Genomic DNA, 15958 nt, shown 5'->3' with positions numbered 1-15958 from the left:
AGCATATTACTGTTGCCAAACCCTAGCAGCCAATACCATAAGTAACATTTGCTGTATGAGATTGTGCTTTTGAAATGATTTCTGCCATTTATTATTATTTTTAAATGAAACGTATTAAGAATTAATTATATTTAGAAAGTTCTTTCTTTCTTTCTTTCTTTCTTTCTTTCTTTCTTTCTTTCTTTCTTTCTTTCTTTCACAAAAGACTGCCTGTGTTTTTCTACTTTTAGCTTACATTGCTGTTATGTTTCAAAAATTATCTCCAAGAAACGGAGGACAGGAATGGAAGGAATAAAGCTTCGTAATTTTAAGAGCTCATAGACAAAGCGACACTTGCTCAGAGCGCATGTGATCCACAGACCACAAGTTACCCACATTGCTGTTTTAGACACTGTACCACAGGCTTTTAGGGGTCTTAACACTGACACCCTTCCCTGCACGTTCCAAGCAAAGTACATGTAGATGAAAGAACTGGCCCACTGCTTCAGCAAATAGTTGTTAGTAGTCTTTCATCCACCTCATGGGATACCCCAACACAGACCACATATATGAGCCGACACAGTTGACAGTGTTATTAAACCTTGCCAGTATATTCTAGGGTGTCTCAATAAAGGTGAAATGGAAGCTGGCGAATAGATTCTCAGTGCCAACAGGGTGACAATGTCTCTGGATTGTGCTAAATTGCATTCGTATGTGTGATTCCTTCATCCAAGCCCAGTGGCTGCAAAATTTGTGTGCTGTGAGCTGGCTGCATTCCCACATACTCACCATCTGCCAAATTGTCTGTGTGCCAGAAGCCAGATATGTTGAACTCCAGAAAGAATCTGTCAAAAGACGGGGGGGGGGGGGAGAGAGTAAGATGTATTTTACGCTAGCCTGGAAGGGCAAAGGTGTTATGCAGGCAGACAGTCCCTGTGATTTGCTCTACTCTGAGCTTTTCGTCTGTAGGAGCAGCCTAGAACTTGCCTTGCTGTTTCTTTTTAGTTCACACCTGAGCCAGTTACTTTAAATCTTCCTTTCTTACTTTTCAGAATGGTTAATTGTGCCTTAATCCTAAAATAAATTACTAGCAATTCCTGTGGCAAGGCTGTCATTAACACTGTGCTCCTTGTGGCTGGGAGGGAAATATACTCGGTCACCTTGAAAGCCATCTGCTCCGCGACGGTGGACGCTGGTATTCAGTGCCCAGTGACAGCTGCGGAGTGTGCCTAGCAAGTTAATCTCTATGAAGAATCTTGGAATATGGCCCTTGTCTCAAGTTCAAAGGTGTTTGAATCTAACACTTCAGTCTCTGTCTAGTATAATTATTGATTTCCACTGCACTACCAAGGAGGCGCTGCTGGTAGTCCCTTCATTGAGTACTTTCTAAGGTGGGGGGTACAACACACAGTAAAGCCTTCTTGGTGGTGGCTTCCCATTTATGCAAATCCTTCCCATTGCATGTTTGGTTGTCTTCCACTTTCTGTTTATTCATATGGCAGCTTAAAACATTATCTATTGTTACAGGCTTACAAAACATAGCAGAGCGGAAGCCTTGTTTGTTAAGCTCTACTGCGCTGCTGACCTTTAAATGTTGTTTAATAGTATTTCATGGCTATATTTTTGTTCAGTTTATTTTTAATATCCATTTGCTGGGTGTGTTTATTTATTTTTTAATGTGCTGACAGCCATTCCATGTTCTACATGAGGGGGAGCATGGTATCTACAATGTATATTGGAAAGCTGCCTGTTCTCTATATATTTGGACGCCTTAATAGATCATAACCAAATTAAGCATGATCAAAGGCCAGGTTTTAACCTATGTTTGTATGCAATTGGGCCTCATTTTGAATCAAGATGGAAAACCAAACTTTTCAAAGGTGCACTGTGTTAGCCACTGATCACAAAATGACGCCGATTTTTTGGGTTTCTGAGAACTTCCGAGCAATGCTGGGTATGAGGTTGTTAGTAACAAATATATTAATAATAAAATATCAAACATACTCATGAATCTGCCTTTCTTCCTGAAACCCCACCTCCCACAATGTGTCACCTTGGCAGAGATGGCAAGTTAGGTCTACTCCATTAACATATTTTCCTAATAGGAACAGGATTGCCCCCCCTTTATGTTTTCAACAGAGCAAATTATTCAAGTTCATTAGAATTTGAGAAGGGAAGGGTAAGTCTGATACTTGTTGATTTACATCCATGTAGATACTCACAGATACTTTGTTGATTTACATCCATGTAGTAGAACATAAAAGTGTTAATGTTAGTGACATTGGCTCACTAACACACAAAGCTCTTCCCCAGGGAAAAATGTATCATTGCTGGGCAAGCAAGTGCCTGTGCCTGCCACCTTCTGTTTATGACATCAGAGTTCCTGCTCCCCAGTGCAGCTTCTTTCCCACGCTTAACAGCCTTAATAAGCAGGTTTGCATATTATGGACTTCCACTTGAAATCAGGAACTCTGGACCCCTTTACTGGCCCTGTTATATATGTTGTACTGCTATGATTTTGTACAAATCGGTTCCCCATGTTTTCGCAACTGGAAGGTGGAAATAATTAAACTGCCTACTTGATAATGCTGCTGGAAGCCTCTTGGGTACCACAGGAATGAAGGCATGACACAAATGCCTCTGCTTCATACAATGGCAGGATTTTTCCTCTTAGAGCTCTAATGCACTAATCCCATGTGTGTGATGCCTGCAAATCACATGGCTTGTATGCACAAGCCATTCTCCTTCTTCATGTAGTCTTTATCTCGAACTGGAGAATTTCCAAGGTCAGCACAAGCAGCAGACTCCACCCAAGAAAAAGATGCAGAAACATGGTAGCATCTTCTGTGGTGTGCGTGTGTGTTTCCTGTGCTTCTTGTATTTGTGCTACAAAGCATTGAACCAGAAGTGAAGGAGGCTCACATGCAGATATTCTCTTACTAAAATAGGGCCCAGATGTTTTATTAAACAGGCCCAGTGGCACAATTTTGTCTCTGTTAATGTGACTCATTTGACACTTCCATCCTATGAACCGAAATCTCCCTTTTACCTGATTATTCCATTGTGATGCACTGGCTTTGGTACTCATTGCTACAAAAGACATTTTTACAACACAAATCTGTATTGGATTTACTGGTATTGTCTCCCCAAAATAATTCTGGAAGTTATCTTGCTGGGAACTCTGTACATGACTCCTAACCTTTCAAAGAATTATAGTTCCCTAGGGAGAGGGAATGACTATTAAAACAAGTTTGTGGCTACAGACACACTAACCCATTTGCTGCACAAAAATGCAGTTTTTCTCAGTCTGGAATGGTTCATGCTTATGCTCAACATGCTGCTTTCAACACCTGGGATAGCTGAGTCAGTAGAGCATGAGACTCTTAATCTCAGGGTTGTGGGATCAGGCTCCATGTTAGGCAAAAGATTCCAGCACTGTAGGGGGTTGGACTAGATGATCCTCGTGGTTCCTTTCAACCCTACATTTCTATGATTCTAGATTGATTTAATTTCCTGCTGCCCACAAGGGTAGATGTGGTTACTTGGTACACATCTGAAAACCCTCCATGCCCTTTCCTCCCTGCATATGTCCCAGATGAATGAAGAAGCAGTGATTGCGATTTTGGTATACTTCCACTCACAACATCATTGGAAATATGTGCATACACATATATGCAAACACCACTGTCTGTTTTCAAATGGGCACACTGTGGGGTAATGCAGAATCAATATGCAAGGAACTTTTATTTTCTGAATGAAACTGGTTTCTCAATAAGTGATTTCAGGGGCCAGAAGCATGCAATACATGGTCCATATTGTGTGCGGACTACATAGAAAAAACAAGTACTCATTCTCCATTGATTTTAGAATAAAATATAGTATGTAAGTAACCTGCCTGTAGAAACGGGTGTGTCCTAAGTTTCATGGAACTGGAAATCCATTGATGTCTCTCAATTCTACATTTTGGAATAACAGGACTATCTGTATAGCAACTGCAACTTTCCCAGCTTCTGCTTCTAAAAGTTAGGACTGTCAATTGCTTCAGGACTGTTTTGAATATTTTCTTGTTTATTCGCTATTATAGTCACATACCGGAATTTTAAAACATGTTTGTGGCAGTAACATCAAGCCCCACCAATTTAAATTTCCTCATATCTATTAACGAACACAAGCATTAGTTGATTAATACACTGATGTAAATGTACTAAAGCTTGCAGTTATAGTTTCTACTTCTAGAATCATAGAATCATAGAATCATAGAGTTGGAAGAGACCACAAGGGCCATCGAGTCCAACCCCCTGCCAAGCAGGAAACACCATCAGAGCACTCCTGACATATGGTTGTCAAGCCTCTGCTTAAAGACCTCCAAAGAAGGAGACTCCACCACACTCCTTGGCAGCAAATTCCACTGCTCTTACTGTCATGAAGTTCTTCCTAATGTTTAGGTGGAATCTTCTTTCTTGTAGTTTGGAACCACTGCTCCGTGTCCGCTTCTCTGGAGCAGCAGAAAACAACCTTTCTCCCTCCTCTATGTGACATCCTTTTATATATTTGAACATGGCTATCATATCACCCCTTAACCTCCTCTTCTCCAGGCTAAACATGCTCAGCTCCCTTAGCCGTTCCTCATAAGGCATTCTAATGATATTTCCCTCCAGAACTCCAAAATGTTTGTACTCACATGAGGAAGTCAGTTATCAGCCACTTTAGTGCTCCCAATAAGGCATAAACTGGCTGTTGAAAAAGAAGAAAGCCAAAGAAGAGGAGTATTTTACAGAGCCCACAATTCCAGAAGCCAATCTACAAATTAGGAGGCAGATTCTAAGAAGCAGCAATATGCATACAAGTCAGCCTACTACCAATAATAATTCTGAACCTCATCTTTGGAAAGGTTGGAAAGCTTATCGGGAATTCGCATGAGTCTTTGAAGACATAATTACTTAACTGGCTCTCTTCAACCGTAATAGCCTAAATAGCTCGTAGAAAGAAAGAGCTAAAGCTATTTGTGCGACTAAAACTTTAGAAAACATTTTTGTTCTAACGGTGGAAAATAGTGTTTCCACTTCAAACTGTACACAAAAGCAAAACACCACACAAACCTTGTTAGTAGGAGTGCCTAATGCAATAAGGCCTCTAGCATATAAACTGGTAGGTGCTACACAATGCAGAACAATTTTAATATCAGGGGATTTCTAATCCTCATGATCATGCTGAAAATGTGGATAGTCTCTTCTGAAGGATTTAGGCAACTCTGCTTTGGAGCAAAGGTATTATTTTTCTTTTGTGGGAATATGACATGTGAGGTATATTTGTATATCTTAATTCTAATATCATTCTCAACTACAGTGTTGTATGAACTCAAAGCTATATCTGAGTAGAAACCTAATAAGGTCAAAGGTTCAGTCTGTATTTTTTGTTCTCTCCATTAGTGCTTTCTTCTTATAAACAACAATGGTGACATTTCCAGGGATTACTTTTTTGTTTCATTCTGTCAGGCGAGCTAGTTTCCAAACAGCAGGGAGAGGGAACCTGTGGCCCTCCAGATATTGGACTGGAGAAGACATCGGATTTTAGCTGTTATATTTCCAGTTTCTTCTCATGACCATCACTCCAACTCCCCCCCCCCCCTTTTTTAAATGTCTGCTCATCTCCAGCTCTCCTCACAATTTGTTTATTTATATGATTTATGAGTTAATTTCCATGCTTTTGTACATGCTCAAAGCAACATTCAAAACATTTCTTAAAGCACCTCATTAAAGTTATATAAACAAACAGACATGATAGAGTGAGATTCATAAAACGATGAATGAATTAATGATGAAAGCTATTGGACTGATATCCTTGTCTTTTGACAAAAAGGTACCAAAACATAATTTTAAAAGAAACGATGAGTTACTCAACCAAATCAGGTATGCCTCATTTACATAGTTTTATTGTAAAAGCTCAATTTGAATGTTTTGGTTTTAGAATTTGGAGGGTTTTCTGTAGCATTTTAAGATCCCTTTGGCCAAGTGCTTGTCAGTGCTTGTCAGGTGGAGTGGCAAGATCAGAAGAGCAAGGATGGGCCGCTAGATGAACCTTAGCAGGAACCAAGGTCAAGCATTTTGCTGCTGTAACCAGACACAAGCCTCTCCAGGAAACTTTAATAAGTAGTAGGACCCCTCCAGATGGGTGGGGGTTTTCGGGGGGGGGGCTATATTCTGTACTATGCCATTGACACAGTAATACTGCATTAGTGGTGGGTTTATACTGGACCATCTACACATCATTCTGCTTTATTACTTGTTCTCTAATGCTTCCCCAGCATTACCAAACATTATTGCTATCTGGATGAGCACTCTTGCACTATAGTGCAGCAAAAGCGGGACACCCCGGAACACTTGTACTGTATTATTAAAAAGTTACAGAATTTCAATAGGAAACTATGGGACATGCACCAACAGGGAATGAAGAAGTATGTCCATCCCAAAACTTTTACCACAAACAGTATTGTAAATGGTATCGTGCATATCACCACCCCAATACAATGAGAAGCAGAAATAATTCTGGATGCACAATAAAAAAAGATGTCTGAAGAAGCCTTTAGGCTTTGCCATATGATAAATTCTGACATTTTGATGTTTAAGAAAGGCTTGCCTTTACTGGGTTTCTTAGTTTTACTTGATGGTGACAAGCTAAACCACTGCCTACCATATTCAAGGCGCCAGGTTCAGGACCTGTGGTGAGCTTATATTGTTTTTACTCAGAGCTGGAAAAGCACTACATTTTCACATATCCACCCATCTCTCCTTCAAAGGACAAGGCTAAATCTCCTAAAGGACTAGAGCTAACATGGGTGATAAAAAGCCTTTTCATTTGCAGTAACAGTCCAACTGTAATTAGTGAGTGTTTCCCTATTTAGTTAATACAAATTTAATTATGTAATGCCAGATACAACTACTTAGTTAATCCAACTCTAACAAACAAATCCTATTCTGATCAATTAAGGGTGCCACAACCTGAAACTTTCCTGGCACAGAACTAGTAGACAGCAACAATTTCATATAGCCAAAATTGGCCCCAGAGTGCTCCAATGCAGGATTAATTCAGAGTTCATTTTGATTACTGGTGAAAGATGCAGCAGGCATAAATTGAGATGGGGGGGGGGGAGAAAAGGAAGGAAAAGTTCAGCAACTTTCCATCCCTAGAATGCATTGTCTCTGGTATCTTCCATCTTTAATACACATGTACTGCTATTTGGTCAATACATGTAGCATGAAACAGATCCCAGGATCAATTGCAGAATGATGGGTCAATTTTTACCTGTGCCTTTCCCCATTGAATTTTGGAATTGTTTTGCTTGGTCTGCTGACTCCGGCTAAATGCATGTGTGAAACAGAGTGGAAATTACTTACTTTGGGAAAGGAAAATTGGAGACGGCTAATTGGTTGCTGGATCAGAAATATATTCTCACTATGCAAGTGCCACATTTTTCTGAGCACATAGGCTGTAGGTGAAGGAATAGCAGCACTCTGGACTTGGGTTTAAATCATCATCTTTGTTGTGACACCAGCAAAAAGATATTAGTGAAAAACCAGGAAATCTCCTGTCCTGTAATAAACAATTAAAATCCCCTTCCCAGTCTGCCTTCACTGGCGTCATCAGATAAATGACGTAATTGTGTCCAGCCCCCACAATCAGAGTACATGGAGAAGAGGACATGAGGGAAGACGTGCCTTGGCTTCTTCTTCTGTCCTTGCATAGTCCTCAAATAAGAGCACAGGAAAAGCAATCAGGCTTGTAGCAAAGACAAGGATGATAAGCACGATTCCACCCTCAGTGTAATCAGCAGGGGAAGCAAAGGCACTTCTGCCCTCACACCGCTCTCTGCTGCACCCCATGCCTGGCAACGATGGTGAGGCATGGGATGGTCTCACCCTGGAGCAGAATGACTTAAAGAACTGGACCAATGCTGCTCTAATATATTTTATTCCGTGTTTTATGTATTATGTAGAAACGCTTACAGATACTTACACTGAGAAGAGGGCGTGCACCACTATGGTGGTGGTGGGGCATTTTACACATGGCTTGGTAATCGTACATTTTCACCCTGCAAAAAAACCATAAAAAACTGACAAGTGGGCCAATGTGTTCAACACACCAGCTTAGCCCAAGAGTCCACCAGTCTGCCTAGCCCACTACTGTGCACTCTGATTGTATAGTGGTGCAACGGAACACTGTGGCGCCAGAAGCAGTTTAGTCATGCTGGCCACATGACTTGGAAACGCCGGCTCCTTCGGCCTGATGCGAGATGAGCGCCACAGTCCATAGTCGCCTTTGACTAGACTTAACTGTCCAGGGGTCCTTTACGTTTTTAAATTCTGATTGAAGGTGACTTTCAAAGGTCTAGCAGTTGTTTTGCCCAGGTCTACTATGCGAGATTTTTAGTGGACATGCCAGGAACTGCACCTGAGATTTTCTGCATGCAAAACATGTGCTCTGTCACATGCCCTTTGCTCAACATAGCTGCAAACACATTCATTTGTCCTGCATGAATTCTAGCCTGGATCTGTCTTCACACAGGGAACAGCCATATATCCTCATCCTAATAATTTAGTTTAGTTTGTGCTTAGCATTGGATTAGCACAACAGGATCTACTCCCATACAGTGTTTGATTGACTATGTGGTATCTGATGAAGAAACTTCTTACTGATGTCACAATATGCCCCTACCCTATGAAAACTTTGTATGCGATTTACTCGAGTTACCTCAGCTGCTATTTTTACTCATGCCAAGGTCCTGAAAGCTGCTTTTGACAACTAGAAACATCATAGCAACTATTCCCAGCCAGCTGCAAAGCCCAACAGCTGCATTTCTTCCCCATGGCCAGGTCCAAACTGGACAGGTTTGTGCTCTTCCAGACACATCTGGCTGGGCTCTCAGATTTCTTTATGCCATTTGTGTCTGACTCTGCATCCCTCTGTATGCTACATCAGCAACATGGGAACTGCTTCGGAACACATGGACATAGGAAACTCCTTTACACCATGTCAGATCATTTTGCTCATCATTGTCTGCACTGACTGGCAACAGCTCTCCAGAGTTTTACACATAGGTTTTCACCAGAGAAGCCAGGGGTTTAACCTAGAACCTTTGCATACGAAACATGTGCTTTACCAATGAGCTGCAGATAATGTTTGAAAGCCTGTGACCTGTACTATGCTGTACAGGGAAACATTGGATGGGAATAGCAAACACAGTTAGCTTTGCTCACATGGTTCTGGGCTCCCATGCTGTTCTGGTAACATATAAGGGCCTCCAAGTCAGGAACATAAACGGCCTAGATGAAGCCACATGAAATTGTATTGCTACACAGTAATGTAATGTTACTTCTGACATTTAAAAAAAGATATGTGCCTGTATTTTTGTGTATTTGTTTGTTTCAACATGCATTCTTAGAACACAAGCAGGGAAATAAAAATAGGTAACATTTTGCATTCGTTCACATTGTGCACAAACTGTGTGACAGTGGATATAATCAGGAGTGATTCCTGTTACCGCAGCAATGCTTTTTTTGGCTGCTGCAATCATAGAATCGGTACTGGCTGCACCCATTATTATGCAGTTCACACATTACATTTGCCTATGTGAGTACGGTATGTACCTGGAGATGCTTGAATCTTTCTATGGATAACAAATGTGAACAAGTCCTAACAACTGAGGCAATGTTCCACACCCCACTGTCTTCATTCTCTTTTTTAATGTTTAGCTGTGATAATTCTCAATGGGGATAAGGCATTTTGCTTCAACCAGGCTCTTCTCTGAAAGGAAATCAATACAGAGGAGATAGTAATACTTACTGTTTGAACATTCCCATGCTTATAAGCTGGGTCATAACAGAGCCATCCACTTCTCCCAAAAATTTGCTGGTCTGCAAACACAGGGAGATAAAGAGAGAAAAAAGCAGAAACTATAGATAAACTTCCTCAGCTTTTTCTCAGTCCAGCTAATCCATCCCCACTACGAGTTTGAAATCCTATACTTAATATTGCCACTATCATAAAACAAGCCCTTTAAGCAGGCGGTGCTCTGCTATGTCCTCAGGCTGTTTAGCAAAGAGGGGTTTAGAGAAGTGTGTGGCGCCATGGTCAATAAAAATGAAATGCAAATCTTAGCTCAGCCATGCACTCACCACGTGGCCTTAGACAAGTCACCATTTCTCAGCTTATCATCTAAACTATGGGGATAGTAATACAGTACAGGCGTACTATATGGTATGATGTTGTAAGGATGAAGCAGTGCCCACTATCCATGAAGATAGTGGGTTCCGACGAGCTCTTGATGAGATCTCACAAGGTTTTGGTGAGATCTTGCTGGAAGCTGCCACTGCTGCTTCTCTGCCACTGGAAGTGGTGGCGGGGTGAGCAGGGTGCCTGCAATGGGTGTCACCTCTTGGACTTCTGCCTTCTGCTGCTTGTCCACCTGATGGACAAGCCCGTCCTGGCTGGAATGTAGCCTATTGTGCAAGAGTTACTTTCATTGCTCCACCCACTATTACCTCTAGGCCTGTCCAGTGTTGGCATGCAGCCTCTAGAAAGTTGACCATGAGGTAATGTGGCCTGGTTTAAAAGAAGATAAAACTCAACCCTGAGTTCCTTATTGGAAAGGTAGGGTGCAATTATAGTTAATAAATATAATTATCTTGGGAGATTCACAAATTTGCACGAAGTCTAAAAAGTGATTAGTGCACGTATTCACTGTTCTTTTGGGGGAAAGCCTGAAGTCCCCTTGCTTAAGCCTTAACAAAAGAAATCTGCAGATTTGTCCAATTTGCTCCTCCCTGCCCCCCAGCTCTATAAACAGGCTTTATAAGTAAGCACAGAAAACTTCTTACCTGTTTGGAGGCTTTGGAAACGAGTATAAATCCATTATTATCAATGAGAAAGCAGTTCAGATTCTGAAGAGAAAAAAAGAATGAGGAAGGAATTTCAGCTATAGAGAAGACAATATTGCCTAGTATGAAAGCTTCTGCCTTACCCTGTGAGCTGCTATGATTCTGCTTCCAGTTCTAGTGGTCTTATGTAAGCCATTACCGTTAACTCTGGCTCCGGTTTGCTCCCACCACTGGCTTTTGAATCCATGTACACACAATGTTACCCACAACAGAAAGCTAACCACTTAGAGATTTCTAAACTTAATTTTATTGTTTTACAATCAAGCAGTATATAAATTTTGTTAAATAAATCAGATAAATCCTGTAGTTTCCTGAGAAATACAACTGTTTGATGTGTTTCCCCATAGACTGCCATTAATCTGAAAGGAAACTTATGCCACATTCGTTTTGCAATTAAATTGAGCTGTGTACACTTGAGACATCTATTATATTATTTATTAAATTTGCATATTGCCATATACCCATAGATCTCAGGGCAATTACAATGTAAAAAGCACAAAATACATAACAAAAACTAAAAGCAGCCCAATAATCTCCCCCTATTGCGCATGCACAGATGAGTTTCATGAATAGGAGCTTGGGGAAGTGCTATAGGGGCAGGTCTGCACGTTGGGTGAAGACATCCCTGTCCCCTCTGTGGTGTGTACAACAATCAGCAAATGTGACTTGACATGCAGTGTGTGTGGGTGTGTGCCTGGGGAATGTCCTTGCTGTGTTTTAAGCTGCTAATGTGTACATCACCTAAGACTCTCTGATGTTTTGTTATTTCTGTGCTTGCTTACAAGTTTCCTGAATTTGATATCAGAGTACTGGTTGTACTTTTGCACTACTATTGTAGGCTTACACTCCATACTGTTTCCCCCCCAAAGTAAAGCATATTTGGGGGCTCATGCGAGGCTATCCCAGAATCCTGTTCCATTTGGCTTCATAGAGCTCATGCAGTTCTGTCTAGACTCTGTAGCATTCTTTGTAGCATCTTTGGGGCAAAGTAAACACAGCGGTGTACTGCAAGGTACAAGTCCGGTAACTCATTAAAAAAGCAACTGCAGGCTAGAGAAATGAAGTAGATGTTTTTCTGGAGCTCTCTAGCTTTCTCCATACTCCAGCACATGTTTGCAATTTGGTCTCAGGTTCCTCTGCCCCTTTGAAATCCAGCTTGCACTTCTGGGAGTTCTTAGTCCACATACTGCTTAAGCCTGAATGAACACTATATTCACATGCTTATCTTCATAATTAGTCATAGCTGTGGTTCTCACAATGTTTTCATAACAATTAATTAAACTTAATGACACTCTCAATACACAATTGATATTTGGGAATAATATGGGGTACTGCAATTCTGTAAGCTTTCTAAATGGATTCCAGAATTATTATGAAAGTCCAAGTCCTTCCAGTCCACATAAAACCCTCAAGAGGTTTTCATATGCCATTTTTCAGAGCCACATTGTCTTATCAGAACCTTCAAAGATGTATTTTTAAGGCTTCTTGCCTTGAGTGCTGGTCTGTAACTGAGGAAACAAGAGGTTCAGATCCTTGTTTAGCTAGGAAGTTTGCTAGGTAACCGTGGGCCAGTCCCGTCCCCCCCATTCTAACATACCGTGGAGACTAAAAGAGAATGAACCATATGCACCTTTGCATTTCTTGAGGAAAGGATGGGCTAAGAATGCAATAAAAACTAATGCATTTTCTTTTTCTCACATTTTAAACAGCTCTGAGAGGTTAGGCTGATTAGTGGTCAGTAAATAATTTACATGTATAGAGCCACCTGGGTTCAAATTCTGGCTAGGGACCAAATGGGACATGATGAGGCTGTACTTTATCCACATCCCTACTTCATGGGGATCAGGTCCATCATTTACATGGGTAAAACATGTGTAGAGGAAAGTGGAAATCTGATCTCCCTGCTCATCTTATCTCTCTGCGCTCTTCCGCTTTACTCAATTTGTCCAGCTCATGTCTGGTGTCAAAAATGAACTAGGAGAAAACTGCTTAAAGCATAGAACACGGGAAGTTTTTCTCTCTTCCCCCTTGCAAGGAATAGACCCACCTACTTTATTTCTGACGGTTGCCCTACCATATCTGGTTTGGATCTCAGGCAAAGAGAATGGCCCTCAGCAATGAACCATCTCTTTCCCCATCTGTAAAAAACAAAAACTAGCCAAGCAAATAAAAAGCAACAGGGGAATAATAATGATTCTGAGTCACAGAACCCTCAAGTTACATTTCCTCAATTATAGGTCTGAACAATTTTTAAAAAAAATAAAAATAAAACTAGCAACTTACATCATTCTGACAGTTCAAGGGACACAGACCATCCACATCACTGCACTGGAATACAAGAGGAGGAGTTAAATAATGTCTCACTTTAGACTGCATTTACCTGGGCATCATTAGGTATTTTTACAGGAGTAAGGAGCAGGCATGTCTAATTCAGGCAACATTTGCACATCATATGCTGGTGTGTTACATCCCCTTCAGCTTTCTCCACAAGAAGGATCATTTTAAGTAAGCCTATGAAAGAAGTGTCCCAGTGGTCTTTTCAGCTCAGCTTCCTAGAGTGGCAGTTGTTCTTTATGTGAATGTGGTTATGCTGTATTTTATCTTAAATTGGATTAAGCTACTTCACCATGCCTTGTTCACCATGACTTTTCTGAAATGTTTCCAACTGAGACATACATATGCAGATGTACAAGAAATATGAGCCTAGGAGTTTGGAACAAATACCACTCCCTGGTGTTTGCTTCTTATGTGTTAGATACATGTTTGTTGCTTCATATGCTGTGTTCAGTGTGGAATGATGACTATTTGGTGCATCAAAGCAAATTTCAGTGTAGGTAAACATGACAGAACCAGATGCCCTTGATAGTAATAGTAAAGATTGTTGCACAATGGAGAAAGCAGTGACAATGTTGGCTGCCTCTGGTTTTCTGGTAACAGTTTGACAAATGATATATGAACATTGTATAGTGTCCTCGGGCACTGTCCATTTGCTTCAGTTGAAGATCTGAAGTGAACCAAAGTTGACATGTGTCACAGCATTGAACCTAACAATACATGGAGGGTTAAATGGTGAGTAAGAAAATATTGTTGGTCCCTGTGGGTTTCATAATTATCATTCATTCTGTGCTTACTGATTTGTCCAGTACAATTCTTCCATGTGTGTTTCCTGCCATGCGTTGGATGATCAATCTGTTGTTGGAAATTACTGGAGGAATATGTTGTGAGGGGTTGCGTAAACTGTGAGTTTTATGTTGGTTGGGAGATTTTAGCATGCTACACATTAGTTTTTTATTACCTTATCTTATGGTTATTATGGGTATGGATATTGCATGTTTATGTATTTCTTAATGTGAATCTTCTGAAAGTCGGCTTCTTGTCCATGTATGTATTTAGATGTATTTGGATTTTTGGTATTGCAAACTGCTTCAAGATCTGTGGATACTAAGCAGTCTATAAAAAGGTAAAGGTAAAGGACCCCTAACAGCTAAGTCCAGTCGCGAACGACTCTGGGGTTGCAGCGTTCATCTCGCTTTACTGGCCAAGGGAGCTGGCGTTTGTCTGCAGACAGATTTTCTGGGTCATGTGGCCAGCATGACTAAGCCGCTTCTGGCGAAACCAGAGCAGTGCACGGAAACGCTGTTTATAGAGGACCTAAATCAGGGGTGGGGAACCTTCAAACTGCGAGGCCTCCCAGTGAAGGAAATTTGGAACATGAATCATTTTTTCAAAAAACAAACAAACACCCAAAACCATGCCCATCTGCCAATCAACTGATGTTACTCCAGTTGATGGGCAGGGGTGGGGGGTTGATTCTATGTTAGCTGTTCCCCTGCTATCAAATAGTGTGCACAGCAGAAGCAGCAGGTTTTAGCTCTTTCTCATCAGCTGATAAGCAGGGATTAAATCCTGCTCAGTTTGGCTGCATGAATCTATTTCCCTTCTGGGAAGAGCCACATGCAACCAATGCACAGCATGGGGCTGTTTGAAAGTCCCTTTGCCAGCAGCTCTGTACTGTTCTTTGAACCTCCTTTGCACACATACTGTATACAAAGCAGCAGGTTTTAACTCCTGTTCATCAGGGATAAAAAGGTAAAGGGATCATTAGGTCCAGTCACGGATGACTCTGAGGTTGCAGCGCTCATCTCAAGGGGGTTAAATCCTGCTCAGCTTGGCTGCATACACCAAAATCCCCTGCTGGGAATAGATGCACATGACCAAAGTGCAACATGGAGCTGTTTAACAGCCCCTTTGCAAGCAGCCCCACTCTGTTCTTTGAACCCCCAGTTTTTGAACGTTTAAAGAGCAGCTCAGGGCTGCTTAAAAAAGGGCTTTCAATCAGCTTATGCTGCCCTTTGAAGTCCCAACAACTGGGGCTATCACAGTGACATCAGACATGACATGAGGATGGTTCTGCCAAATTGTCAAATCTGGCCAGCAGAGGGGGGTGGGTGGGAATAATATCTGCCTGTCAGCTACAAAACGTTCCATATTCCTGCACTAAATAAATTGATCTGTCTTTTTCACTTTTCTATTCTTTTTTTTTAACAGAGGACTGTTATTATCTAAGATGCACAAGGGAGAAGCTGATGAAAATGTTGTCTTTTTATTAAAGAACAACAATAATTGAAGAAATCATGGAGCTTCTTAATGTGGATCAGTCATTTTTTAAAACATGCACATTAGCCCAGGAATCACATGCCTGCTCTGTGGTTAATGGAACAGATTGGGAAAATCTGTCAATAAAAGTACTGCCAAAGGCACCCTATTGCTGTCAATCAAACCAGCAAGTATGAAGACACATAGATGATTGAGTGATAATCACTGGGATTTAATGGGAGAGCTCAATTTTCTTTCTTTTGACCCAATTAAGACATAGAGGAAAGGGAGTGTCTATCTCCCCAAAGCTGCTTACTCCTCCATCAGGAGGCCAAATCCCAGTTAAAATATATTTTATTAGTAAATGAGCAGTGTCCCCCAATTTTACAGAAGGGACACCAAAAAAGAAATAGATTGAAATTTTCTTATATGAATTGCTATATAAACCA

At 41.1% G+C, this 15958-nt stretch overlaps 1 protein-coding gene across 1 annotated transcript in view; it reads right to left on the bottom strand.

Moving 5' to 3' along the window:
- The window catches only part of CACNA2D4 (calcium voltage-gated channel auxiliary subunit alpha2delta 4), a 163595-nt gene that overhangs the window by 14171 nt on the left and 133466 nt on the right, over positions 1–15958 (bottom strand). Inside the window, 6 exon segments of the mRNA XM_081879036.1 lie at positions 769–824; positions 4661–4713; positions 7993–8068; positions 9820–9890; positions 10854–10916; positions 13197–13241. Coding sequence (XP_081735162.1) covers positions 769–824; positions 4661–4713; positions 7993–8068; positions 9820–9890; positions 10854–10916; positions 13197–13241 — 364 coding nt within the window.

The sequence above is a fragment of the Podarcis erhardii genome, assembly GCF_964252035.2.
Source record: "Podarcis erhardii genome assembly, chromosome: 10".
Lineage (NCBI taxonomy): Eukaryota > Metazoa > Chordata > Lepidosauria > Squamata > Lacertidae > Podarcis > Podarcis erhardii.
This window is presented reverse-complemented; position numbering and strand designations above follow the sequence as displayed.